The sequence below is a fragment of the Bos indicus genome, chromosome 25 (assembly GCF_029378745.1).
Source record: "Bos indicus isolate NIAB-ARS_2022 breed Sahiwal x Tharparkar chromosome 25, NIAB-ARS_B.indTharparkar_mat_pri_1.0, whole genome shotgun sequence".
Classification (NCBI taxonomy): Eukaryota; Metazoa; Chordata; class Mammalia; order Artiodactyla; family Bovidae; genus Bos; species Bos indicus.
Window position 1 is genome coordinate 2,841,534 of NC_091784.1, and position 27,119 is coordinate 2,868,652.

General features: G+C 54.2%; 2 protein-coding genes across 9 annotated transcripts in view; one reads left to right on the top strand and one right to left on the bottom strand.

Annotated features, from left to right (window-relative positions):
* ABCA3 (ATP binding cassette subfamily A member 3) overlaps positions 1-25,098 on the bottom strand; it is a 41,437-nt gene extending 16,339 nt beyond the window's left edge. Inside the window, exons 1-15 of one of the 6 annotated variants that reach the window (XM_070779461.1) lie at positions 24,916-25,098; positions 17,436-17,641; positions 17,088-17,305; positions 16,262-16,478; positions 15,099-15,169; positions 14,660-14,924; positions 13,596-13,765; positions 12,774-12,939; positions 9,432-9,691; positions 7,289-7,405; positions 6,926-7,046; positions 5,094-5,267; positions 2,874-3,055; positions 863-1,006; positions 253-382 (exon numbers count right to left, since the gene is read on the bottom strand). In XM_070779461.1, the coding sequence (XP_070635562.1) occupies positions 253-382; positions 863-1,006; positions 2,874-3,055; positions 5,094-5,267; positions 6,926-7,046; positions 7,289-7,405; positions 9,432-9,691; positions 12,774-12,939; positions 13,596-13,765; positions 14,660-14,924; positions 15,099-15,152 (1,783 nt within the window). In that variant the 5' untranslated portion in view covers positions 15,153-15,169; positions 16,262-16,478; positions 17,088-17,305; positions 17,436-17,641; positions 24,916-25,098. Of the gene's footprint in view, positions 1-252; positions 383-862; positions 1,007-2,873; positions 3,056-5,093; positions 5,268-6,925; positions 7,047-7,288; positions 7,406-9,431; positions 9,692-12,773; positions 12,940-13,595; positions 13,766-14,659; positions 14,925-15,098; positions 15,170-16,261; positions 16,479-17,087; positions 17,306-17,435; positions 17,642-23,437; positions 23,515-24,911 lie in introns of those variants that run through there. The other 5 variants (XM_070779459.1, XM_070779463.1, XM_070779458.1 and 2 more) reach the window with 5 other exon arrangements.
* A 147-nt stretch (positions 25,099-25,245) lies between these two features.
* LOC109578063 (ATP-binding cassette sub-family A member 17-like) overlaps positions 25,246-27,119 on the top strand; it is a 111,479-nt gene continuing 109,605 nt past the window's right edge. For all 3 annotated transcript variants that reach the window (XM_070779473.1, XM_070779470.1, XM_070779472.1), the window contains exon 1: positions 25,246-26,047. The gene's annotated coding sequence lies outside the window, so the exon portion shown is untranslated. The remainder of the gene's footprint in view (positions 26,048-27,119) is intronic.

The following is a 27,119-nucleotide window of genomic DNA, read 5'->3' on the forward strand; positions in this document are numbered from 1 at the left end:
CAACTTGAGCCTGCACTCAGGGAGGACGGGGCGACTGGCAGAGCTGGGCCGGCGTGTCCAGGATGGCTTTTAGGAGAGTGGGCGCGGGACCCCCGTCAGTGCGGGTGGAGCCCCTCCCTGTGGCCTAAGGGGCTCCCGCCCTGTCCCAGGGCCCCCACGGCTCTGCAGCTCTCAGCGTGGACAGGACAGCCACCTAAGGGCAAGTGGCCGGTGGTCAGGGGTGGGGAGGGGGCGTGGAGGCCGGGTCCTCACCCGTGAGCATGGAGAGGGTGGTGGTCTTCCCCGCGCCATTGTGGCCCAGCAGGACAGTGATCTGGCCCTCGTACAGGTTCAGGTTCAGGTCTCTGACAGCCGCCTTGCCCTTGTTCCCCACTCTGAACACCTGCAGGAGAGGCAGGGGCGACCCTGGGCATCAGGAGCCCCCTGGGCCCTCACCGCAGAGGCCCTCCATCTTACTCCCTCGGGAATCCCCGTCCACCCGAGGGTGTTGGGTGGAGATCATGCCCAGCGCACCGCAAGGCCAGAGTACTGATGGAAGACCCCTTCCTTCCTGCGGCTCCCGACCTGCCCCTCCCCAGGCCCCCAGCACCCAGCGTCTGGGCAGGACTAGAAGGTCTGGAAGACCAGGCATTGCATACAGCGAGCCCAGAGAGCGTCCACTGCCAAGCTGGTCAGAGGTTAAGGGGGGCAACAGCAGGTCCTGACTCGATCCTGAGCCTCCACACTGGGCCCTGGGGCACAGCCTGGGTAGCCGGTGCCCAGGTGCCAGTCAGAGGGCAGCCCCAGGAACCCAGGAAAAGCGAGGCCCAGAGGATGGTTCCTGCCCTGTGATGCCGTGGTCTAGTCCCCACAGGTGTGGCACCTTGGACACGTGCTTGATCTTGATCCCGGCCACCAGGTCCTCAGGCTCAGCTTCAAAGTACTCGGTCCTGAGCACCTTCTCAGGGTCGTCGTCCTCCTCCTCCTTCCCGAGCGCCGTCCTTGGGCGTCCGCACCAGTACGAGGGCTAGAACAGAAATCTCGATTGGCCCAGTCACGTCAGCTCATTTTTTCTTTGCCACACACAGAGCAACCATTGACCGACACGCTGGAGCTGCGAGCCTACCAGCCCCGGCCTCCCCCATGAGGTGCTGCTGCAGAGAACGCACTGCCAAGAGTCCTGGGGTCGGACGGAGACCCCGCGCAGCTCCGCGCCCACTGCCTGGGAAGTGCTGAGTCTGTCCCCTGTTCTGCCACAAGGCTCACTGTGCACAGAGCTCAGAGGTGATAGGAGGGAAAGTAAACCAAGAAACTGAACACAAAGCCAGGTCACAAAGCGGTCCTGCCCAGGGCGATGTGGGGAGGCCCGGCTCCTCTCAGGTGCTCGTGAAACAAACCAGACGCCCGCGGGCCGGCCTCCCTCCCATGGTCTGGCTCCCGCAGCGCAGGGGTCACTCGAGGGTGGCACATGGTTGGCACAGTGGTGTGGGCGGGGTCACAGGAGAGGTGAGCACAGGGCCCTGGAAGAAGCCCCCCAGGGGAAGCCCTGCTGGGGGAGAATATGTCACCCACAGCTCCAGCCCCACTCCCCGTGTACCCCACAGCCAATGGGGCGGTTCCAACGTGTCACATTCCATTGGTTTGGGGGACACCTGTCTCTCATTGTAAGAGACTTTGAAATCAGAATGTGTCTTACAGATTACAGAAACCACCACACAGAACAATGGCCAGTATTTTTCTTTCTTGGTGTCAAAGTGATGGTGCCTCTAAGAATCAGGACCATCTTAGATTTGATGAAATAATGGGTGGAGCCTGATGCTGGGAAAGACTGAAGGCAAAAGGAGAAGAGGGCGGCAGAGGATAGATGGTTGGATGGCAGCACTGATTCAATGGACATGAACTTGGACAAACTCTAGGAGATAGTGAAGGACAGGGAAGCCTGGCGTGCTGCAGTCCATGGGGTCACAAAGAGCCGGACACGACTTAGCGACTGAACAACAATGACAAAGTGAGTGGACACTTGATAAAGATTAGTTGAACCAAAGATAAACAATAAAGTGGCTCCTGGCTAACCTAGCTAATCAACAGGAGGGAATTTGTTAACAATTAGGTGGTGCACGCATGAATACTATATAGTTGTTAAAAAGTGAAGCTGGTTGAGAAAAATGCATGTTTGAATAGAAATATATTTACAAATACATTAAAAAATTATAAATATGCACAGATAAAATCTAAAAGTGTATTTGTAAATAGACCCATATGTATATGTACTTAAAATACCTAAGATGTACACTGGGCTTCCCTGGTGGCTCAGATGGTAAAGAATCCACCTGTAATGCAGGAGACCCGGGTTTGATCCCTGAGTTGGGAAGCTCCCCTGGAGAAGGGAATGGCTGCCCACTCCAGTATTTGGGCCTGGAGAATCCCATGGACAGAGGAGCCTGGGGAGCTAATGTCCATGGGATCACAAAGAGTTGGACACGACTGAGCGACTAAGACTTTATAAAACGTACCTAGAAAAAAAGAGCAAGTCTCAAGCATTTTTACATCATCCCGTTTTCTAAGAACAAACGTATAGATGTCAGATGACATACATGCGTGCCGCACACGCACAGGAAACCATGTGAAGAACTACACCTAGAGTGTCAGTGGTGTTCCTCTCTGGGTGGTGGGCTTGTGCTGTTCACTCCAGCAACATGATCAGTTTTGCAAGAAGCTCTGTTACTTTGTGTGCAGAAAACCCAACCAGATATTTTTTGAGGAAGGCGGCTTGGGTGGGGCTGCATACAGGCCCTGTGGCCAGCCAGTCAGTGCCAGCTCCTACTCTCGGACCTGGGCACTGTAGGTCAGGGGATGGAAGGGCTTGGGGCACGCAGGTAGCCATCAGAACTCACCAGGATGAAGAAGTACCAGGGCTGGGGCACGCCGAACTGGCCCGGGAGGACGGCCTCCACATACCAGGCCACAAGCCCGTAGAGGACGGAGTCCAGCAGCAGCATGCCCAGCACCTGCCCGAAGGTGAAGTCGTCGTCCACATTGACGGGACTCAGGAGGTCTCGCCACTGGATGCCTGTGCCTGGAAGACATGCCAGGAGACGGGCCTGACGCGGACCCGCAGGGCAGAGTCAGCATGGCGGCCCCCCCGCTCCCAGCAAACCCGACAGCTCTCCCCTGGCCTTTCAGACCAGAGCAGGTCACCAGATCGGTGTCACAGAACCAGCAAAGCTCATGAACTGACGAGAGGGCCTCATGTTTGATTTGCAACATATACGTGTGCAGACGTGTCCATCTACACAACACACCTATACACAGACACACGGACACATGTACACATTCACGTATGAGGTGCATTTAAGACAGGTCTTTTCAGAGAAGGGAAACATGTCAGTGCACACAAAGCTCTGTTTAGCGGTGCTCGTGGTGTCCTGTCTTCTCACTGGTTTGTAGCATCACTGTCCAAAGGATGCCTGGGGGTTTCCGTGTGGCTGACTCCAGGGCCCCTGGTGGAAATGGCTGGTCTTCAGCCTTGTGCTCTGTTAACTTCCAAACTACAAATTTGTCTGTTTTAGGAAAATTCAGTATAGAATTTTGAAAACAGTGTCATCTAGTTTGACTTCTCTTTGCAAATGTCTATTTTAAAGAGCATCTGAGCCCTGGAAGGTACTGTGCATTAAAAAAAAAAAAATCCACAGTTTATCGTACACTGCTGAACACAGAGAGACACATATATTTAAAAGTCCCGTGTCAGCTGAAGAAAAACATTCTAATGAAGGATAAAGCCACACTGAAGGTTCTTGTGGACATCCACGCCCTCCCTCCTTAGACCACAGCCAGAAAGCCATGAGAAGTAGGAATTGAGGCCTGGAAGAAACGCAGGCTTTGAGCCTGAAAGAGGATGTCTGTGTGGGGTGGGGCTGAGAAGCGGGGTCGTGTTTCCCCTCCTGCTAGCAGAGCAATGCCAGGTCTCCCAGGACGGATGCCAGCACAACACGGGCCATGCGGAAACCCATCGTGTCCCTCCTGCCTCTGCTTAGAGCTGAGGAAGCGGGAAGGTGGGCCACGTCTGGGTCCACGCGCCTCTTCAAGCCCTTCCATGAGAGGGTCTGAGTGATGGGAACGATCAGGGCCTTCTCCTGAGAGGTGAGTGCTCTGCCACTGGAGATCTCCCAGCAGGTGTGGGGTGAAGGGTAAGACCAGGTGCACTTTCAGCCTTCAGAAGAGCCTTGACTCCACGTCAAGTGAAATCTGAGCAAAAACGGGAGCCCCCAGGCCAGCATCAGCCCAGCAGCATTTATCTGACTGCCAAGACACTTTACGCCTAAGCCTAGTGGAGCAGAGTGTAAAGAATCCGCCTGCAGTGCAGGAGGCCAGGGTTCGATCCCTGGGTCAGGAAGGTCCCCTGGAGAAGGAAATGGCAACCTGCTCCAGTATTCTTGCCTAGAGAATTCCATGGATAGAGGAGCCTGGCAGGCTACAGTCCATGGGGTCGCAGAGTCAGACGCGACTGAGCGACTAACACGTGACATTTTACAGGTTAGGAAATGTCACAAAACCCGAGAAAGCCATGTCCCGGTGTGTCCCTTGTTCCTCTCTCAGGTTCCCTGTCTTCATTGCCAATCCCTGCAGGAGGTATCAGGGAAACAGGGGGAGGGGAGACGCTAATTCCACCGCTTTACCGAAAGCTGGGAGCTATTGAACTCACAGACTGAGACCCCAGGCCTAGGAACCCTAAACCCACGAGGCAGGCGGAGACTCAAAGGTGACCAGCTTGAGCCCCACGACCGGCAAATGCAGACTCTCATGTCCAGTGTCTTCCAGCAGTGACAGTTGGTCCCAGGCAGGGCTTCGTGGGGAGCTCAGAGAAGGGATGGGGGTGGCTGATGTCGCGGTGGACACCCTGACTCTCTGTACAGTCTGCCACGTGTCTTTGATCTGCCTCCCTTGTGGCTCCAGCCCCTTCTCCCCGTTGTGAGGACTTGCCTTTCGGGTGCTCGGCTCGTGGAGCTGCGCTGAAGTGGCTGGAGCGAGCATCTCGGGGCTGGAGGGCCCTCTGCTCAGACCCTCTTGGGGCAACTGAACCAGCAAGAGCAGCTATGAAAAGGGAGACTACTCACCTTTAGCTTCAAATTTCCCTATGAGCTGGGCTCCCATCGCCATGGCGACATTGGACAGGAGGCAGGAGAAGAGCTTCTGGCTCAGCGTCATCCAGTTGTACCGAGGAGCAACGAAGAAGTAGGGGATGTAGGAGAAGAAGTAGAGGAAGCCGCCAATGGCTGCTGCCATGTTGGCTGTGGATGGAGAGAGGGCAAGATGGGCGTGTGCACCCCCAGCATCTCCTGGGGCACCAAGGACCCGTCCCTTGTGCGAGCCGCCCGACCCCAGCCTGACATTGGCTGGGGACCGAAGTTCAGTGCTGGGGGGCCCCCACTCAGTCCACAGCCTCTTCCCTTGTTGGGATGCCTAAGCTGCAGGGAACACCACTCCACCTGGGGCGGCACGTGTCTGCCCCATCCCAGGGACCCCAACGTGACTGCTCCACCCTCTCCCACAGACCCGCCTCCAGCTGCCTTTACCTGATGTGACCAACACTGAGCCCTGACTGCCCACTGCGCACCCCCAGCCCTGCCCTGTCTCGTTCACTCATTTGGCCTACAGAGACTCGTCGGACCTGCTCAGTGCCAGGCCCTGGTCCAGGCACCAGGGAGGCAAAGCCCTCCACTTGGGGAGCTTAGGACCAGTGCGTACATAGCTGGTGGAACTGGGGGAGCTTAGGACCGGCGCGTACATAGATGGTGGAACTGGGAGAGTTTAGGACCGGCGCATACATGGCTGGTGGACAAGAAAGCCAGCAAGGCAGGGATGCTGGGTGGGCACAGCCTGCGAGGGGCAGCAAACCGCTGACCCGGGACAAGATGCACCCTGGGCTGGGGGCTGTGACTGTAACCAGGTGGCCAAGGGAGGCCTGGATGGGCAGGTGACACGTGGGAAAGACCTGAAAGAGGCCAAGTGTCCACAGGTGCTGGGTGGGGAGACAGGGGGCTTTAGTCCATGCAGTGACCCCCACAGACTCCAGCATTAAGAGTTCTTTATGCCCTAAAGATCTGTTGAGGACATCAGGGGCTTCCCTGGTGGTCCAGTGGTTAGGAATCTGCCTGCCAATGCAGGGGACGCAGGTTCGATCCCTGGCTCAGGAAGATCCCACATGCCTCGAGATAACTAACCCCGTCCACCACAGCAACTGAGCCTGAGCTCTGGAGCCCGTGAGTCACAGCAAGAGAAGCCGCCACAAGGAGAAGCCTGCTCACAATTAGAGAAAGCCTCCGTGGAGCAGCGAAAAACCCAGTGCCACCAAAAACAACCAAATAAACAAAATTGGTTAAGGCAGTAAATTTATATGTATTTTACCACAATAATAAAAAAAAAAGAAGTTAGTTACAAGACATGAAGGGCAGCCTGAGAGGCTCCGAGTCAGGTTTAATAGGAGAGATGGGGGAATAACAGGGCACAGTCAGACAGATGATGAACTGAAATGAAGGTCTGAGATCCTCAGATCCAAACATCCACACAGAAAAACCAGACCTAGACCATTAGCAGCCTTCTTCCCAGCAATAAGGGAAGCCCCGTGGCCACAAGCTAATGTTATCAAAGTGCCAAGGAGATGCTTACACTCCAGCTAAACAGCCTTCAGAAGTGAGGGCAAAACAGAGCTCTCTTGGGACACAGAAAGTCAAGGAGAATTAACCCCTTGCCGAGCTTCACTGAAAGAACTGTTCAAGGATGTATGCCAATACTTAGAAAGCTGAATGTGGAGGAGGCGCAGAGTAAAGAACACGTCGGCCCCTGGGTCATTTCTGTTCAGATGCCCTCGGACCCCTGAGCCTCACTCATCCCAAGAGAAACACCGCCATCTTCTGAGCTGGGGATCCCCTAAGACAGGACAACTCACCTTTGCTGAAGAAGGTGCTGACCATGAAGCTGAAGGAGATGGAGGAGACAGCAAAGCAGGCCAGGAAGACCAGCACCAGCGTGGGGTCGCTGTGCGCCAGCACCGCCACGTCCTTCTTCACCTGCGCGGCAGGGGCAGCTGGTGGCGGGGGACAGGGACACAGGGCCACCTCCGTGCCCTCTGTGGGGGCAGTCTCCACCATCGGAGCTGGGACGGGCAGGAGGAGGTGCCACACGGTGCTCCCTCCCACCAGGGCGGAGTCTTGGGGGTCTCCCTGGGGGTGCGACGGATGTCTCTGCCCACCAGCCCCCACCCTGGACGCCTTGCTTTTCATGTCAGACTCCCTTCTGGGGCCGCGCTCACCTTGACACAGAAGAGCAGGGTCATGAAGGAGACGGCGACGAGGAGGAGGAGGAAGAAAAGGAGGAACCATGCAGTCCAGAGCAGCCAGCTGCTGAGCCCCATCATACGCATGTACTCCTGGGGGTGCACAGGATCTGCTGCACTTGATCCACGCTGCCTCCCCGGGCCCCAGTGCGCCCCCACCACGCCACGCCACGCCAGCCCTGGCCCATACAGCCGTGCCCGCGGCCACACGGGGCTGATTTGGCTGAAACTAAGATTAAAAATCCTGCTCCTCAGCCCTGCCTGCTGCAGGTGCCCAGTGGGCCCACAGAGGGGGCGGACCCAGGCCCGTCTATCTGTATGGACTGCGCTGCTCTCGGGGATGTGGGGCCAGGGCCACCTCTCCTGGTGAAGTGTCTCTCCTGGGCCGGCAACCAAGCAAGGCTGATTTCCAAGCTTTCTACTCACAGTTTCAAATGGCGTGAAAAATGGGATGATTGGAACAGTGGCCACCCACACCCCCACCGCTTGGGCTCAGTGACCATTCAGCGTCTGGTCATGCTGGGTCCATCTATGTTATCTGGGGGCGTGTACACATGCAAACACCTTCTCCTGAACTGTGTCCTCGTCCACAGCTGACTGCTTCAACACTGCACCATTATCTTAAAGTTATTTAGGCGCCAAGAGAACAGGACCCACTTCATGAGTTCCCTGAGCCCCTCGTTTTTGCAGCAGTTTAAAAGCTCCAATAATCACAGAGTTGGCACTGCTGAGAATACTCTAAACGCCCTTCCACTGGCACTGCAGACATTGCTAAAGGGAGTGCTATGCTGTGCTTAGTCGCTCAGTCGTGTCTGACTCTTTGCAACCCCATGGACTGTAGCCCGCCAGGATCCTCTGTCCATGGGGATTCTCCAGGTCAGGATACTAGAGTGGGTAGCCGTGCCTTCCTCCAGGGGATCTTCCCGACCCAGGGACTGAACCCAGGTCTCCTGCATTGCAGGCAGATTCTTTACCTTCTGAGCCACCAGGGAAGCCCAAGAACACTGGAGTGGGTAGCCTATCCTTTTCCAGGGGATCTTCTCAACCCAAGAATCAAACCGGGGTCTCCTACATTGCAGGTGGATTCTTTACCAGCTGAGCTAACAGGGAAGCCCCGCTAGAGGGAGAACCTCACGTAAATTCTGATGACTGGCAGAATTAGTGCTGGGAGCTCGCAGGGGACGCAGCTGCGTCCAGGTGTCTGCAGCTACGTCACATCAGTGAGGTGCACTTCATACACCTCCCAGGCCCCCACAAGTCTGCCCAGCAGCTGGACACTCCGGCCGCCCTTGATTACCCCCAGAGTTAGCTTTCTGCTCGCCACATAGGGGAACGTTGACCTACAACGTTGGGGAACGTTGACCTACATTCTCAACAGAAAGAGGATGCAAGCCACACACATAATTCGGAATTTCAGCAGCTGCATCAAAAAAGTTTAAAGGGAGGGTTTCCTGGCAGCCCAGTGGCTCAGACTCTGTGCTCTCACTGTTGAGGGACTGAGTTCAATCCCTGGTCAGGAAACTAAGATCCCGCAAGCCGCATGGCATGGCCAAAAAAAAAAAAAGTTTAAAGCAACAAGTAAGATTAGTTTCAGTGATATGTTTTACTTAACCTGATGTATTCAGAACACTGGCTTTTCAATGTTCAGTCTTTAACATGAAAAGTAAAAAACTGTTAGTTGTTCAGTCATGTCTGACTTTGCAACCCCATAGACGATAGCCCACCAGACTCCTCTGTCGATGGGATTCTCCAGGCAAGAATACTGGAGTGGGTAGCCATTCCCTTCCCCAGGGGATGTTCCCGACCCAGGGATCGAACCCAGGTCTCCTACATTGCAGGCAGATTCTTTCTTGTCTGAGCCATCAGGTTAAGTCTTTAGTGTACAGTATATGAACTACGGTGCTTTATCAGGGTGGTAAAAATCTGGATGGACCAGGCTTGATTTCAGAGAAGCCCAAGATGGGCTGAACCTCGTGGGCATCAGCCCCATGCCCAGCTGCCCCGGTGACCTCAATGCCCAGCAACTGCCCAGGCTGGACAGCAGGACTAAGGACAGGACCGCCTGTGGCTGCACAGAACCAAAACCCAGGGTCCCTCCAGGCAGACACAGAAGGGTTACCTTCAGCTTCTTCTCCTTCTCCTGCACGATGGCCCGGATGATGCTGAGGGAGGTGTAGGTGAAGCTCAGCATGAGCAGCAGTGGAAGCTGGTACTGGATGGCGACCAGGAAGGGGTCGGAGATGAAAGGTGGGTAAGGGAACCGCTTAGCGATCACTGTGAGCTTCTCGAACAGCTGGTGCGCGGAGGCGTTGGCGTGGTGATGCATGATGGCCCTGTCCACCGCGTGCTGCACGGCCAGGAAGCCCTCACGGATGTAACCTGCGTGCAGGGGCAGAGGGTGTTCTGGCTTGTGGGGGCGACACGCATGGGGGACATCACATCCCAGTGCAGGTGCTCGGAGCACTGTGGGCACCGAGCTGGTGACGGGCTGAGGTCTCCTGCAGGCCTGCCGTTCGCAGGGGCCGCTCACTCCTCTCTGGCTCCTGAGCCCTCCCTCGACCTTCCCAGCCATCCAGGCAGCATCTCTCTGACCGGCCTCCATGTCATCACATCTTTCTCTGTCTCTCTTCTGCCTCCCTTGCCTGCTTTTAAGGACCTACTGAGATAATATTTATCGACAATAGTCTTGTTCCCTTGAGACCAGCTGATCAGCAACATTCATTCCCATCTCACAGGGAGGCAGGATCCACAGACCAGAGGCCAGCACTACACAGCTCTGTGTGCTCAGTGATCCTTCTCTGCTGGCCCTGACTCCTCACAGGCATCCGTGATAAAACTTTTACAATGAAAAAGAGAGGGACGATACATATTCTGGTCCAGAGCAAGGCCTGCTAGGGGCTGAGCCTACGAAAGAGTGGACACAGCCTCAGAAGGGCGGCCTGGGTCCCTAAGGTCCGAGCCCCAGGGGATGTGGGGTGCAGGCCTGGGTGGCGTGGGCACCCTTGTCCCTAAAATAGTGAGTGATATTTGGAACACCTAATGTCCTCTGACACCAAACTGTCAGCTGCCTCTAGAAAACAGAAAAGCAATTCTATGCCCACCCCCTGCACAAGGTCATCACGTCTGCCATCTCCCTTGAGAGTAAGTGGTTTCATGGCTGTGGTAACAGCAGGCGCCCAGTGAACGGTACCCCTTGCTGTGCGGGGTGGCGGTTTAGTTCTTGTCTTCACAAACACCCTGCAGAATAGGCAACACTGTCCTCATGGGACACACAGGGCCACCGAGGCCCAGGTGTGGAGCCCCCGCACAGCAGGAGGGGCCGCAGCCAAGATGGACCCTGGTCTCCTGGCTTGAAAGCCAGCGTCCCCCAGGAAACACCCTGCCTGCCTCCTGCTCACATGTGGTTCCCCCACGAGGCCACGTATGCTGCTGCAGGGTCTTCACCACCACAACCTCTGTGGTTGCTCAACACCGACGAGCAGCTACCCTCTGTGATCAATCATGGCCCCACAGCTGAAATTTTAATGATCGTAAATAATGCTGTGGGAAACATCTTTGTGTATCTGGATTTTCTCCTTTCAGGCTATTTCAGGGGCTGTGTCTTTATCAGGGATCAGGGGTCTAAGGTATGGACACTTGGGGGTGGGCTTGGGGACAACCCTGGCCTAACTCATGGCAGGGGGTGCGGTGCTGTGAGGCAGCTTCACGTCCTTTCCACGCCTCTCGGGATCTTCGTGGGTTTTTTAAGCTGATGTGGACTAAGGAGTCCTTTATGACGCAGGAAACATTCACCCTTCATCATTTGCTGCAATGTTTTCCCAGTCTCTTGTTTTAAAATCATTGTTCTATCTTTTCCTTTTTTTTTTTTTTTAAGCAGATTTCAAGTTTGTACACAGTGAAATCTGTCATGCTTTTCCTTGGGGAACTGCTTCCTCTATTGCTTCCAAGCTTAGGAAATTGTCCCCACAAACAGGAGGGACAGTGCTGCCCTGGGTCACCGTGGCCAGGGTTTCCTGCCGCTGGCCATAGGCAGTGGGTGTGGCAGCTGACATGGCTTCTCCTCCCCACTCGGGGACCTGCCCAGGGCTCCACTGTGGGGCCTTATACACTTCACCCTGCCTTGCTTGTCCCAGCTCCACTTTCTGATTTAAACCTTTTCCCTGGAACTTTAGCCTGGTGACAGGGCCCTGGCCTCTGAAATGCATCTCCAGAGGCTGGCCGCCTCCTGCAGTCCCAGCTCTGTCTAGGGACATTCCTGGGGTCTTTTCATCAGACTCTCTAACAAGTTCTGCCTCTTGCAGACCTAGGAATTCTACATTCTTTGAAACACCCAGGATGCTGCCTGAAGGTCTTAGCTTGAGGGCAAAGCCTAGTCCTGGAGCCCAGAAACTCAGTTTTAAGATGGGACCATGGTCAGAGGAGACAAACAAGCCAACTACACGTCAGAGTTCCACTGGATAGACCAGTGCACGCCGTGATGGGACAACAAGCCGAGATCTGACTTCTGCAAACACTCCACTGATGCAATGAAATCGTGGACACTTACACAAGGACCACAGAGCTTACAAAACCTATAAAACTGTACACAGAGAAGGGCAGGAGAGAAGGGAAATGCGGAACCTACCCCTAAAGACCCTGTGCAAATCGAAGCTCCTTAAAAACAGAAATATGAAAGCCCACGTCTCCTGGAAACAGACAGCCTTAGATGTTTTTAAAGATTATTTTGGTCTCTCAGAATCCAGGCTTACTGGATGTCTTCCTTCTACTGCGTGCGTGCAAAGTCACTTCAGTCTTGTCTGACTCTTTGTGACTCCATGGACTGTAGCCCGCCAGGCTCCTCTGTCCATGGGATTCTCCAGGCAAGAACACTGGAGTGGGTTGCCGTGCCCTCCTCCTGGGGATCTTCCCCACCCAGGGATGGAACCCTAGTCTCTTACGTTCCTGCATCGGCAGGTGGGTTCTTTACCACTAGTGCCACCTGGGAAGCTCCCGTTCTTCTGCAAAGAAGATCTAATACTCATAAAAAAATCTTCCTCCAGGGCTTCCCTGGTGGCTCAGTGGTAAAGAATCCACCTGCCAATGCAGGAGACACAGGTTCGATCCCTGATCTGGGAAGACCTCATATGCCATGGAGCTACTAAGCCCAGGTACCACAACCACTGAGCCTGTGCTCTAGAGCCCAGAAGACACAAGTACTGAAGCCCGTGAGCCTAGAGCCTATGCTCTGCAATAAGAGAAGCCACCGCAACGAGAAGCCTGGGCACCGCAAGGAAGAGTAGCCCCTGATCGCCGCAACTAGAGGAAGGACCACATGTCAATGAAGACCCAGCACAGCCATAAACAAATAAATAAGATTATTAAAAAAACCTTCTTCCAAAGAAATGCAGAGTGGGTTCCCCCACGTGACTATCACCAGCCAGCACCCGGGGAGGGAAGAAGGCCCCTTGAAAGTGCTCCTCACCAGGTTCTCCGCCATCAGGGGACGTGGGCTCCCTGGGTCCTGGGTTTGGGAAGAGTGGAAAAAGGGAAGTGGTGTGCCATCCCTCTGTCTCTTTCAGAAAAAAGGAGCCTGTCTGAGTCCACATGTAGTTTCTTCGTGTGTAACTGAAGCGTAAGTGGTATTTCACCTGCAGAAGTAAAGAGAAAACCAAGCATTGTCAGGGGTCTGGCCAGAGGAGCAAACGTCCACGCCCAGTGTCAGGGGGCTGGGGGACCTTTGTTCCTGTGACCTCAGCACTACCCCCCCAACAAGGTCTGGGTCTCAGGAGGTGGGAGGGAGTGGTCCTGCTGGGGCACAGGGAGCCCGGGGGCATCTCTGCACCACCCATCACCACCCTCCTCTGCGTCACCAATGGGAACTCCACCTGTGACGCACCACCGCTGACCAGCAGGCCTCCAGCGTAAGGCTGGGGATCCGATGGCTTCCCAGCCTTAATGCCGGCAGGGGAACCAGAAAACCTTTCTTTCTGTTTGTTTAAACGTGTGACTGAAGTTTTAATGCTATGTGGCACCAAGTTCCAAGTATCTGTGGCTTTCCTACTTGTCCTATTTGATTCTGTCCAGGGAGATCAGTAATGCCTTTTACAGAACAACGGGACAGTGGGGCCACAGCGACAGTCCACAGCCACTGTCCTCAGGCGAGGCCTCTAAAACTTCTGGATGCAGGGGACAGTCACATTTGTTCCCAGGCAGGCAGAGCGTCTGTGGGTGGGGAGGGGGCCATGACCACCAGCAGCCTGGCTCCTGGAGAAGCAGCTGGTCTCTTTGGGGCTGGGGTCCTCACCGCCAGCGGCAGGGGGTCCCGGCTGTGGTTGAAGGTGTGCTCAAACACCAGAGCGGCCAGCACATTGGTGGAGCGGTTGTCGTATCTGATGTAGTCCTCGAAGTCCTTCTCGGAGGTGAAGCCGCGAGCTATGGGGAGAAGGGGCGCCTGGAGTTGCCCAATCGCCTGCTCTGCTTGAAAAAACTGCACCTTCAGATCAAGGACTAAAACTCCCAAGTTTCTCTAGCACTTTATAAACCTCTCCTAAGACTCCAGGAGGCTTTTGTTTCTGGCAGAGACGGGCCGCAGTGAAGACTGGCAGAACCTCACCATCCACGCGGGTCCTGGGCTTTGGGAAGCTGAGAACTGGAGCTGGGCCGGCAGCAGCGCTGAGTGGTGACCGGCCCCTCTCTGGGGGTGGCTGCCCTGCCCTGGATTCTGCAGCCCACCTCAGTCTCTCTCTCAGAACCGTAACGGTGGGCTTTAAAATCCCAAGGGGGTGTGAACGTACAGTCTGTTCAGGGATCTCTCTCATCCAGACTGCGTTCCACGTGAAGGATTTGACTCTTAATCCCCCAGGGAGGAAGCAGAAACCTTGCCCTAAGTGCTGGCTGCACTGGACTGTACAGATCAAGGGAGAGCGGTGCCCAAACCAAGGGCAAGAGAAAAGGGGAGATACTCTTGGTTCTGAGAGCACAGACCTAATGAGGGCGGCTGCACGTTTCCTGGGGATGTCCCTTAGTGGGCTTCCTGCTGACCTTTGTCAGAGCCGCCCTCACAAAACCACATCCCAGGAGAGGTCCCTGGCACTGGGCACTGGAAACACGCCTCGCCCTCGTGACAAAGAACTTCTCTGGGGTACGTGGATGCCATCCCCACTAGAACAGCTGGGGGCTGCAAACCCTCACGGCCCTGGTTCCTGCTACACCGAGACTCCACACGGCCGAGGGATTCGGGCAGTGTGGCCACGATGGGGGCGGCAGGGTCCACCCAGCCGCTGCCCGGCTCCTGCACCACCAGCCCTGCCCTGAGGCCCAAGCCTAGCAGCGCTACGGACCCCGCCCCCCGCGCCCCAGACACCGCACCTCGCAGGTTGATCACCAGCGCCCTCTGCACGTTCTCCACCACTGTGCGCACCGCCTCACTTTGGGATGGGATGTAGGCCAGCTCCCAGGTGGCCCCCGGCGGGGGGAAGCTGAAGAAGAGGGGCAGCTCTCGGATGGACTGGCTGGGGTAGAGGGTGGCATTGGGCACGTTCTCTGACTGTATCTTCAGGCGGAGCCAGATCAGGATCCCAGAGAACAGCAGGGGCAGAAAGAGCTCCAAGAGGGTCACCAGCACCTTCCGCTTCTGGGGAGAGACGGGACTTCGGGGTGAGGGAGAGCACCAGAGCCCCTCCCACCGATGCCCCTCCACCAGGCCCCTCACCACCCCCTCAGCTGGAGGTGGAGGGCCCCGCAGCCCCTCCCACCGATGCCCCTCCACCAGGCCCCTTGCCCCCAGCAGCCACAGAGCTGGGCCCACCTGCAGAGTATAGTTCTTCCAGAGCAGCAGCGCCAGCTGCCTGAGCACCGCCATCCTCGCTGGAGGGGCCGCTAGTCGTAGATCAAAGACAGGGTCAGGGTGTTGGTGAGACGAGAATGGTGTTGGCGGAAGGTGGGAGGTGGGGGGACAGTTGGTCCTGAGACACAGACCCTCAGCACCTGTCTGTGTCCCAGTCTGACTCAGACCAGCTCCGGGAGGAGGGGGCGCCAGGTCTGTTCTGTCCTGTTCTGTGAGTTCCAGGAACACACGCCCTGTTAGGAAGCTGACTTAGTTTCTTTTGGAACCAGCTGCACCGTGACCACCAGAGTGGCAATCGTGATGAATGCTATTCACACGTTCTCTGCAGTTGATATGAATGTGCTCTCTCTTTTTTTTTTTTTCATTTATGTGGATATGCCGGGTCTTAGTTGTGGCATATGGGATCTAGTTTCCTGACCAGGGATGGAACCTGGGTCCCCTGCATTGGGAACGCAGAGTCTTAGCCACTGGACCACCAAGGAAGTCCCTGAATGTGCAGTTTCTTGGCCGAAACTCAGACTGATGGAATCCCAGCCCTGACACTTTACTCTCCACCATCCTAGGACAGTAAAAGCAAAGTCAGCTCAGAGTCCTGGCTGTGGGCTGATGTCTGAGAGCTGGAGAGGGCTGTGGGGGAGCAGTGAGGGCCCTGACCCGGGAGCCGACACCACAGGACACAAAAGTGGCCGGAGGGCGCGTGCTCTCCCGCCTGGAGCCCTAAGGACCAGTTTTTCCTGCTTTAACTGTGAGCAGTGGCCTGCGGGCCTCCACCTGACAACACTGATCACTTTCCTCTAGAGAGAATCTACCTAAGTCACTTGTGAAAGTTGATATTTTTTCAACTGGAGGATAACTGCCTTACAATGTCATGGTGCTTTCTGCTGAACAAAAACGTCAATCGGCCGTAAGTATACCTATGTCCCCTCCCTCTTGAACCTCCTCCCACCCCGAATGTTCTAATTTAAATCCAGCACACGGAGCTGGGAGAATCTGATGCGAGATGGATCACCAAACACAGAGACAGCAGAAACAAGAACAGAGGCTTATCAAGCTCTCCCTAGATTGAGGGAAATCCGCCTTCTGAGACTGCAGTGTGAGAAGCAGAGACACGGAGCCACACCAACCTCTAGAGAAGGAGGGAGTCGGAGGAGCTCAGGAAGGCCCCAGGGCGCCCTCAGCTAGAAGCACGTGGTTCCAGAAGCCGCAGGCATGAAGGCCGAGGCTGGAGCTAAGGTGGGCGGTGAGGCCAGCAGAGGAGGGCGGCCCGAGAGCTCCTGGTCACCGTCCACGCCAAGGACGCAGTTGGAGCGCAGAGGGGCCCTTCACAGCTCCAGGTCCTGCCTGTGGGGAGAAGCGCCCATGACTCACAGGAAGAGTCCTGGGTGTGACCAGCCGGCCCCACACTCACACGGACCCAACACCGCCCATCAGGAGGGTCAGGACGTGAGGGAGACTCAGACAAATGGCTGGAAAATCCTTCCCTAGTTAACCCACTCCAACACTACAGCCCAGAGAACCCACCTCCAGACCCAGTGCTCACAGAGCGAGAGCTCATTTGTTTTCTGAAACAGCCAGTTTTACTTCTGTCTCTAGTTAGTTGAAAATCATTTTCAGGAAAGCTCATTTTTAAATTAAACTCTTGCTTTAAAAAAAAAATGTGGCTGTCCGTATCTATCTAATGGTAGTTCCTCAAAATGTATGCTTTAAAGGGCACTCAATAAATATTAATAGAAAACACAACTGCGAGAAGTTATTTACAAATTAACTTAAAATATGGCTTTTCATTAACCACACAGTTAAAATACGAAGCGATTAAAGCTAAGATAGTATGAAGTGCTATTAAGCAGCAACTTAGTAAGTCATCCGAATTCTTTTAGAATTAACAAGCTGGAAAACCTGTCTTAAGAGAAATCGTAGACCATTAATAAAAGAGTAGTTGTATAGCGTTACCCACGAAGGCCTGTGGTCTGCGAACAGTTTCAAGAACTGGTTCAGGCTAAGCTGGGGAAGGGGTGCCTCCAGAGGGGCTGGTCATCCGCACGGCTGGCTGACGGGCGCCTGGTGAGGCCAAGACAATTGCTCCTTGACCAAGAGCGGAGGGTGAAAAGGTCACAGTTCAAAGACGTCTTCTGGACAGAGGAGTCAATGACTTCCTTTTCTGGAAAGGTCTGGCCAAGAAAGGACATGTCCCCAGGCTTAATCCCACCTCTCCAGGAGCAGGGGGGCTGGGAAGGCAGAGAGACAACCCGTCCAGCTTCCCATGAGCAGAACCCCGGACAGTGGCGCCGGGGAACTGACCTGAGTCCCTGTAGTGGCTCCTGGCTGAGGCCTTCCTCTGGGGCTACGGGAGGTCTGGCTGGGAGGAGGTGGCCCCGCACGAACGGCTCTGGGGTGGGGCTGGCAGGCTTCTGGAGTGCAGGGGGCTGACCTTGGAGCTCGGGAGCACGGACGCCTCATGGGACATCGGGAGGGGCCCGGGGCTCGCTGGCATGACGCTCCGGCACCTTTGGGCAAATGGGGGAGGGGGTGGGCGTCAGGGCATAATTCAAAAAATAAAAAAATAATCGTAAAACACCTCTCACTGAGTTAGAAAATCAAAGTGCAAAAGAGATCGCAAGCAGGTTTACTTCAGCAGAACCAAATACTCTCAAAGAAACTTGGATTCCCGGAAACCAAGAACTCTGGAGAGGCACTGTGTTCTTTATTCTAGTGCCACAAACCATGAGAGACTTTCCTTTCCTATTCTTTATATTTCAGAACTTCCTAACCCAGCCCTGGCTCTGGTACCCTCCTCCTTTCTCAGATGAGGAGGAAGCGACTGTCCCAGGATCCCACCCCCCCGGTCTGTTTTTACCACGGAACCCCTACAGTCTTATGTACCCTAAAAGCAGCAAACACCACTATAAAATCTGTACATATTTCCCCCAGAACCTAACACTAGAAATCCAAAAGAAAGCATATCCCTGGAGCCTCACTACCATACATAGTATGTATTTCTTTTTTTAATTAATATATTTGGCTGTACCGGGTCTTAGCTGCAGCACATGGGATCTTTTTTAGTTTTAGCCGTGGGATCTAGCTCCCTGACCAGGTACTGAACCTGCTCCCCCTGCACTGGGAGCACAGAGTCCTAGCCACTAGACCACCAGGGGAGTCCCATTGTATGTATTTCTGTCTCCCCACATGGCTCTGCGCCAGCTGGCTCTATCTGAAGTCTTCCTGAATGCCATACCAGTGGTCTGCTCTGTCTGAGCGCAAAAGGAATTTAAAGCAGGAGATTCCCAGAATTACAAAATCTGGGAAGCTTTCTGGTTATGAAAGCAAATGTACACGAGGAAAGGAAGTTCAAGTTCCTCAAAACACTTGAGGCCGCGGCACTCAGAGTCTCCCAGAAGTGGCGGCGGGGTGCAGGGTGGGGGATGGTGCTGGGATCCAGAACCAGCCCAGGTGGGTCCACTCCAGGCTCTGCCCGCAGAGCCCCTCAAGAACATCTGAGGACTTCTCACTGGGCTCACTTCACACCTCCCGGGACGGAGCCAGCAAAGGAAGGGAAAGCTCTTTCTACCACGGAAAGGCTTGTTTGCTTACTGTTAAAACATTAAACATTACACAAATCATTGACTATTTCAGTGTTTGCTTTTCAGGTGAGCAATTGAGCTGGTTCAGAGTGAGTGCAGCCGTGGGCTGCTCACTCCTGAGCATGCTCTCGAGGGTGCACCAGGTCCCTCTGAAAACCATGCTCCCAGTTTGGGAGCACCGTGTCGGGTGCGCGCCAGCACGTGCTGAGTCCTGATACCTTCCTTCCTGATTTGGGGACTTTTTCACTATGGGCTTGAATATGTCCTCCAGTTTCTATGCACCCAAGCAAAAGAAGCTTTTATCTCTGCATACACAGAACAGAATGGTGGGAAGTATTCTTGACTGGGAAATCCCACGGATGGAGGAGCCTGGTGGGCTACAGTCAATGGAGTCATGAAGAGTCAGACACAACTTAGCCACTAAACAACAACAAAACACTTCTGGAAAAGGTCACTGCCAAGCGGGCCTCAAGGCCAGCAAGAACTGGACAGGCCCCTGGGGCCCGGCACATAGCGTTCCATCACATGTTCTGATATGTCCCAAGCTTGGCACCTGTTCTTCCACAGAAGCCAAGTCTGCACAGGCGTGGAGGGAGGCATGGCTGGGTGGGAGGGGTCTCAGCAAGGCCAAGGTGTGAGATCCCCTCATCATGGAGAACAGACAATCACAGCTCTGCCCTCTTGAACACAGATGCAGAACAGAGAGAGATGGCCTTGTTGGTGACGTTGGCTGGGTCTTGGTGCTTTTCCTGAGGACCAAGGTGGGCAAGGGCCCATCTCAGCTGGGAAAGCATTTCCTGATGGACACAGGGAGCCCACAACAGTCAGCGGTTTTAAGCCTATGTGTGTACCCACTGAAGAAGGCACGAGAGTACTTGTGTGCTGGCGGAGCCTGAGGCCTTGCAAAAAAGCATTTACTCATCCAGCAAACACTTGCTAAGTGCTTATGTGTGGTGGGCACTTACATCAGGTACTAAGGATTTGGAAATTAAATTCAGTGTTCTTAATCCAAGGAGTTCACAGTCTGCAAATGCTCGCATGGACTGTAATCGCTACGTGCTGAGTTGCTTCAGACTGTGTTCTGAAAAGTTGTGTTCAACTCTTTTGCAGAGCCATGGAGTATATATAGCCCGCCAGGTCCCTCTGTCCGTGGAATTTTCCAGGCAAGAATATTGAAGTGAGTTTCCATGCCTTCCTCCAGGGGATCTTCCCAACCCAGGGATAGAACCCATGTCTCTTGCGTCTCCTGCATTGGCAAGCAGGTTTTTTACCATTAGTGCCACCTGTGATCGCTACAGCTGAAGCCAAATGAAGCATCACACGATTATGGAGGAGCTCCGGATTGTGTGCGTGTGTGTGTGTGAGTGTGTGGCTCTGGGAAGGCTTGCAGGAGCTAACACAGAAGACCAGCATCGGGTTTCTTTTTCCTTGGGGTGGGGAGGGCATCCCGGATTTTGTGTGTGCGTGTGTGTGTGTGAGTGTGCATGCGTGAGTGTGTGGCTCTGGGAAGGCTCGCAGGAGGTTACACAGGAGACCAGTTTCCTTGGGGTAGGGAGGGCATTATAGGATTCTGGAGAAATTAAAGAGTGTGTGTGGGGAACAGACAGAGAAGGCAATGGCACCCCACTCCAGTACTCTTTCCTGGAAAATCCCATGGACGGAGGAACCTGGTAGGCTGCAGTCCATGGGGTCACTAGGAGTCGGACACGACGGAGCAAATTTCCCTTTCACTTTCCACTTTCATGCACTGGAGAAGGAAATGGCAACCCACTCCAGTGTTCTTGCCTGGAGAATCCCAGGGATGGACGAGCCTGGTGGGCTGCTGTCTATGGCGTTGCACAGAGTTGGACACAACTGAGGCAATTTAGCAGCAGCAGCAGCAGCAGTGGGGAACAGAAAGTAACTCTGAGTGGCGGGGGAGGAGCAGCAGGGACTGAATCAGGAAGGGGAGTCAACCAGGGCCTTGGGACTCTCTGCCAGGAAGGGAACTGGGGTGGAACCTGGGTGGGGGCGGAGAGTGGGTAGAGGGGTATCCAGAAGTGCTGTAATTCTGCTCGAGGGTGTTCTGTTTTGCTTAATCTTTTACCTAGTACATGATCTCTTAAATTGTGAAAATATCTGATTCAATGGATTCCACAGGTGAATGTCCCAATACCCCCAAGGAACATAAAAAAATCAGACTGAAAACAGTAGGCATATGTATAGAGGATGGTTCCCAGTGAGCCCCACTGCTGGTCTTCAAGCATGATGGGAAAGACAATCTGGAGTAAAGGAATGGTGAGAAATTCTATTTTAGAAATGAGGGAAAATTTGGTTTTACTAATATTTAATACAGGGACGCACCCTGGCACTCTTGCTGGCCTGTGTGTCAGTGGCTGCGGCTCCCTGATGGAAGAGGGGCTCTGTCATCACTCTGTGACACGTGGTTGATAATGGGCCCTCGCCTGCTGGTTTACTTGACATCTCTCAGGTGTGTTGGAGTTTACACACTTCGGGATATCGTGGCTTTAAGCAGACCCTTAAAGAGCCAAAGCTTTATGATACTTTGCAGTGATTTGGTGAGCGTCTCTCATGAGCACTTAGAACTTAAGAAGGAAATATACATTTTCTTTCACGAGAAGTTTTAAACCTGGAAATCTTTTTCTTTTTTCTCTAGTGACAAAGGAGTGCAGCAGACTGTCAGTTAGCTTACTGGTTTTAAGCCAATGCACTCAAATCTATCCCTTCAAGGAAAAGGTGAAAATGCGTGAGTTACAGCTTTTCAAAATAACCTGTGCTGAGAACACAGCATTTATGAACACAGAGTCTGGGGATGTTTACACCAGCGCGTGATAGTATTGCCACAGATGCGGCAAGAGCACCATTACGTGAACACTTGCACCTGAACAGCAAAAGCTTTAGGAGCCAGAACGTCTACCCCACACCTGAGAGCCCCTGAACACTCAGCAGCCCAGATTCATCAAGAGCTCTGGCACAATTGGTGGCTGGGATTGACAAATAAGTATCAGGCGCACAGCACAGTCTGCATGCCTTCCTGAAGTTCACTGTGGACCGCTAGAAAACCAGGAACTGACAGACAGAGAACTCAGAACCAGACTTGCAGATGCTGGGCTCAGGCCTCACCAAGAGTTCATAAATGGGATGTAGACTTGATCACCTGGCTCTCTTTTAAGAACAGCACACATTTGTGCAATAGATTTCACGCTATTGAAAAAATTAATCATGTTCACTTTGCCTCTATGGTTCTATGGACATGGTTCTATGTCCATATTAAGGACAGTAGCATATGGCTATCTTTAAAAATTTTACTTATTTACCTATTTTTTGGCTCTGCTACTGCACAGCATGTGAGATCTCAGTTCCTTGACAAGGGATCGAACTCATGACCCTGTGGAGTCTTAACCAGTGAATCACTGGGGAAGTGCCCATATGGCTATCTTTTCTAATAAATGTATTAGAAACGTTTTATTTTCTAATAAATACATGGTAGTGCATGATCCAGTTCTTTTACATATAGCAGTGCCCCGGAAAAGAGCTTCTGGACAACTTATTCACACAACTGGCCCTTCTCTGGATAAGGTAGGAACAAATCTACAAGACGTGGTCACGGCCCCAGGGCCCTGTAAGGCCAGGTTCAAGGCCATGCTTCAGGGACATGGTCATCTGGAGGCCCAGATGGAGACCTAGTTGGTGAGTCTCACACTCAGTGCCATGATCTGTGGTGGCGGGCTCCTCAGAACCACATGGCTCTGAGTTTGCACTGAAGCTCCCAGCAACAGGTGATGGGGTATATTTTTAAACCAAAGGTGTGGCCCAGAGGAGGCTACAAGGAGAGAGTTCCACAAAGTCTATGCCACCTTGGCTGCAGCCTTGGTCTGCTTTGCCGTCCCACTAGCCTTCTGCCTCTCGAGGTGCAGGAAACGAGGTAACAAGGCAATTGAGCATCCCCAGAGAGAGGTAACCATGGATCTTCTGTAACAAGCAAGGCAGCAAGCTCATTAGCTCCTGCAACAGTGCCTCTCTGCCCGTTGACTCCAGATCTCTCCAAATGTAGGGGACGACTCAGCAAGGCAGGGGGACAAGTACTGCCCAAGTCTCCCAGGACAGGGATGGACATCGCCTAACACTTTCCTGGGGGTAGGGCATAGGCCTGCTGTGATTTTTGTCGGCTTGGAGTATCATCCACTATTCCAGTCTCTGCTTTCCGAAATCCTTCCTATTATTTCCCAGTCTAGTCCTCGCCCCTTCATGCAGCCACCACTGACAACCCTGACTGGTTTGGGGGTTCATCTTGGCTGCATGATGGAATTTTCTGGAGTGCTTTAAGATAGAAACTGATACCTGAGGCCCACCCCTGGAGATTCTGGGCTGTGGTGTGGGCCTGGGACTCTTTCCTGGGAGATTCTAACCTGCAGCCAGGGTTGAGACCTTCTGTTCTTGTCAAAAGCCACCCCTCCACCTCTGCACACTTGCAGCAGCTTTTCTGGATATCCTGTGTGGCACTTATCTCATTCTGTTTGAGGTCAGTTACTTGGGAATAAATAATTTCTTTAGCTCTATCCCAAGGTCCCCAGTCGTGCACAGAGTCTTGCCTATCACTCTCCCTAGAGTTCTAGACTGCTCTGCTCCCCCCCACACCCCTAAAAGCCTCAAGAGCAGAGGAGTCTACTGTTATTTCAGGAAGTAGGGCTGGAGAAGAAACTGCCAATTAGGGAGTCTTACCTGGGCCTTCCCAGTTGAGACTAACTGAAAACAGGTTCCCATGAGACTTCCTGGCATATACACTGTGGAAAGCTAGTGACTTAAAAAAATAAAACAACGTGAACTCCCTGTCTTGTTCCAAAATGCTGTTTCATCAGAAAGGTGATCGATAACCTTAGAGAAGGGATGATGTCATCCTGTTTGTTGAACATAATAAGCAACTGTTCAATTAAAAAAAAACAACACCCTGAGAAGTTAAAAAAGGTAGAGGGGATTCCCATGGCATCAGTTTTTACCTGTTTTCCCTTTCTTTTACTTTTCCAACGACCTTAACTTTTTAAAGGAAAACATCCTTAATCTTAAAAAAAGCAGCACCAAAGTGTTTTGAATCAAATGATGCATGTGCTCAGGAGAAAAAGAGCCTAACTCTTCCACCTGCACCTCCCCTGCCTGGGTCTCCACACCGCTCTGAGGTCTCATCCGCTCTTTCAACAAGCATTCCCGGAGTGCCTGACATGTGCCAAAGTGCTGGCTATGTGTCCCAACAAGAGCCATTCCGTGCCTTCAGGGAGCTCACAGCTCAGGAGGCAGAGGGGCAAACAGAAATAACCCTAGCAGGTAACTGTCTTTAATCAGGTGAAGTCCCAGGAAGTGGGGAGGGGCATTCATTCGAGGGACAAATATGCACCAGGATGCAACCCAAGCCTTCTTTTAGGAGACGGCCCCCGCCCTCATGAAGGTTACAGTCTACTTCAGGAAAGAGAGGATACCTAGGTAAACACAAATTCATACCAAATACAGACTGATCATGGGCACCAAGGCTGTTGCAGGCCCTTCCACCTAGACCAGGAGGTCCTCTTCCTTCGGTTCCCCACACAACTCCCACCACTAACAGTGGGCCACTGGACCCCCACCCTGAGGCTCATGAGAAGGAGGGTTTGAGAGCAGGGCGGACTCCGATACGAAAATGCATTCCCACCCACACTGGTAATCTCTGCACCGAGAGATGAGCCAGCAGCATCCTTGGCGGCCCTGCCTCGGCTCCCCCGCCAGGGATGCTTGCATGGCTTTAGCAGCAAGTGCTCAAACTGTCTGCCGGGTGAAGGCCCGCGGCTCTTAAGGTAGGAAATGTCTGTCCACCCTCCTCGTCTCGGCACAATGGATTCCGCAGAGGTTCTAGTTCCGGGAAGGTTAAGTTTCTCCAAGGGGAGCGGCTTTGGGCAGCTGCCTGCGGGGATGAGGACACGCCCAGAGCTCTCGCCGAGGGGCAGCCTGAGTCAGGGCGGCCTGGCATTGCGGGGAGATGCACCTGCTGGGCCGGCGCCGGAGGCCGGAGGCAGGGCGGGGGCGCGGCGGGCTCGCGGGAGCGGCCGGGTGCGCGGCCCGGGAGGCGGACGGCCGGCGGAACGGAGGGCGTCCCGGGCGGGGAAGTGGCCCCCAAGCCAAGAGCCCTGCGAGCCAGCGCGCGCGAGATGCGGGTCCTGGCTGCACTCACCGACCCTCTGCGCCCGGGCGACGGCGGCCGGCGCTGCCCTCTCGCGGGGTCCCTGCCCTCGGCTCCCGGCTCCGCTCTTGCCTCGCGGCGGCGATCGCTGCTGACAGCTGCTGGGCCGCCGCGGAGGGGAGGGGGCACCTGCGACCGGCGTCGGGCTGAGGACCTCGCCGCTTCGGGTCCTGCAGGGGGCGCGCCGGCCGGCTCGCGCATGCGCAGCAGGCCGCCCCTGCGGGTGTCGGACCCGCCCCGGGGAAGCCCCGCCCCGGCCCGCCCCGGCCCGCCCCGGCCCGGCTCAGTTCGCGCCTGCGCAGTGCTCCGCGCGTCCGCGACACGGTCGGCAGGGGGCGCGCGACGCGGGAACCTGGGTGCGGCGTCCACCCGTGAGGAGAATCGCGTGGTCCACATGCATTTCCAGGCAGCTGAAGTAGTCGTTGCCCGACTTCTGGCTTTCCTGGCCATCTTCCATTTCTTCTCCAGCACGGTCTTTCGTTGAGTTCTGGGCCTCTTCTCCCGACGGTAGAAGGGTGCTTTGCCACCATGGGCCTGGCGAGGACACGGCTAGGCAGACGAGGCCCTGGGGAAGATGGAGGGCTTGGAAATTTCTAGAAAACGGCCGTGGGGTGGGCAGGACGGCCCAGACTCCCCGGGTGTGGCGTCAGTGCCAGGGGCAGTTCAGGGGGTAGCAAGGCCTCGAGGGTCACCTCAGGCAGGAGGGTCGAGAGTCAGAGCCAGGGTCACCTCAGGAGGGTCACAGGTCAGGTTGGAGTCCCCTGAAGCCGAGAGAGTCGTGAGGCTAGGTTAAGGGTCACCTTGGACCGGAGGGTCCCGAGGCCTGGCCGGGGTCACTGGGGGCGTAGGGGCTCGAGGAGGGGACGGCGCGAGGCCAACAGTCGCTGAGGGCTGGCCACTCGGCTCCTGACTGCCCGGGTCGTGAGCGCGGCCAGCGGCGCGTCGATTCCGAGGATCCTCCCGCGGCCCGACGTCCGCCTGCCGCCGGCTGCCTGGCTGCCCTTGGCCGGGCCTCGGGCGGCTCCTGGCAGAGGGCGCTGGGCCGGGACGCCGCTTGCTGACCAGCCGGGCTCCTGCCTACTCGGAGTGCTCCCCTGGGATGAGGACACGACCCTCTGAACCGTAAAGTAATGACCCGTGGCGGGAGCTTACTTCTGCCCCCAGACTCCTAATGGATTAGCGATGGAGCATCACAGAGCCCTGAGTCTTTACTTTGGAACTTATTTCACTCTCTGAAGTGGTGTTATTTACTTGTTTGCTGTTCTTCTGTCTCTCTCACCAGAAGATGGGCTCCAAGAGGGACGTTGTTTAGTTCACAGCGACATCCTAGGGTTCGGGCACAGAGGAGGCATTTGATAAATATTGAATGAAAAAGCCACAAAGACCTGGCTTCAGATCTTGCCCGGATTCCCTAACTAGTGCAGGCCTGGCACTTAAAGTTCGTGAACCTTAATTTCCTATTCCTGCAATTAAAATGATAATACCAACTCAAAGGTATTTAGTATTTCAAAATGAAATGGAAAAAACCATAAGCGCTGATTGCAATGCCCTGGCACCTACAAGCAGAATATAACTAGGGATTTAATCTAGACTGGTTTGTGTAATGAGTATTCCAAAAAAAAAGTTGAAGGCAATTACTGAATAAGTGGATTATTAATAACACAAACATCTTAAAAATTGTCTCTCCCATCTTGTATACTAGGCCCCTTCCCTCACAATGAAAGTATTGGGAAAAACTCTGTGAACCTGGATGACTGGTCCTTCTCTTCACCCTGCTTCTCTTCATTAATCTTTTTTTATTTCAAGAACCAATCCTTCCCATTTCTAACTTAAGTTGGTTACACCATGAGTTTTTTCAAACCCTTTCTAAACCTGATCACAGTTTTGCCTAACCAAGTCCAGAAACAGAACTGGCTGACTCAGAATTTCCCTTTTATGCTTGGGGCTACAAGAAGAAGAATGATCTTGCGGATCAAGGCAGACAACTGCAGAGTTCTATATCTTTGTTCTTAATCATGTTAGGGTGCCTGCTATTGTAATTATTATCAATTTTCATAGTCATGAACTGGGACGGTGTGAAGGTCACTGGCAAAGGCATATTGTCACATGTAAAGGTTCCAGGCTCTGGACTCCCAGTTTGCAAGCAGCTGCCAACAGTGAACTGGACTCTTTTGACTCACTTCAACTATCACTGAGGGC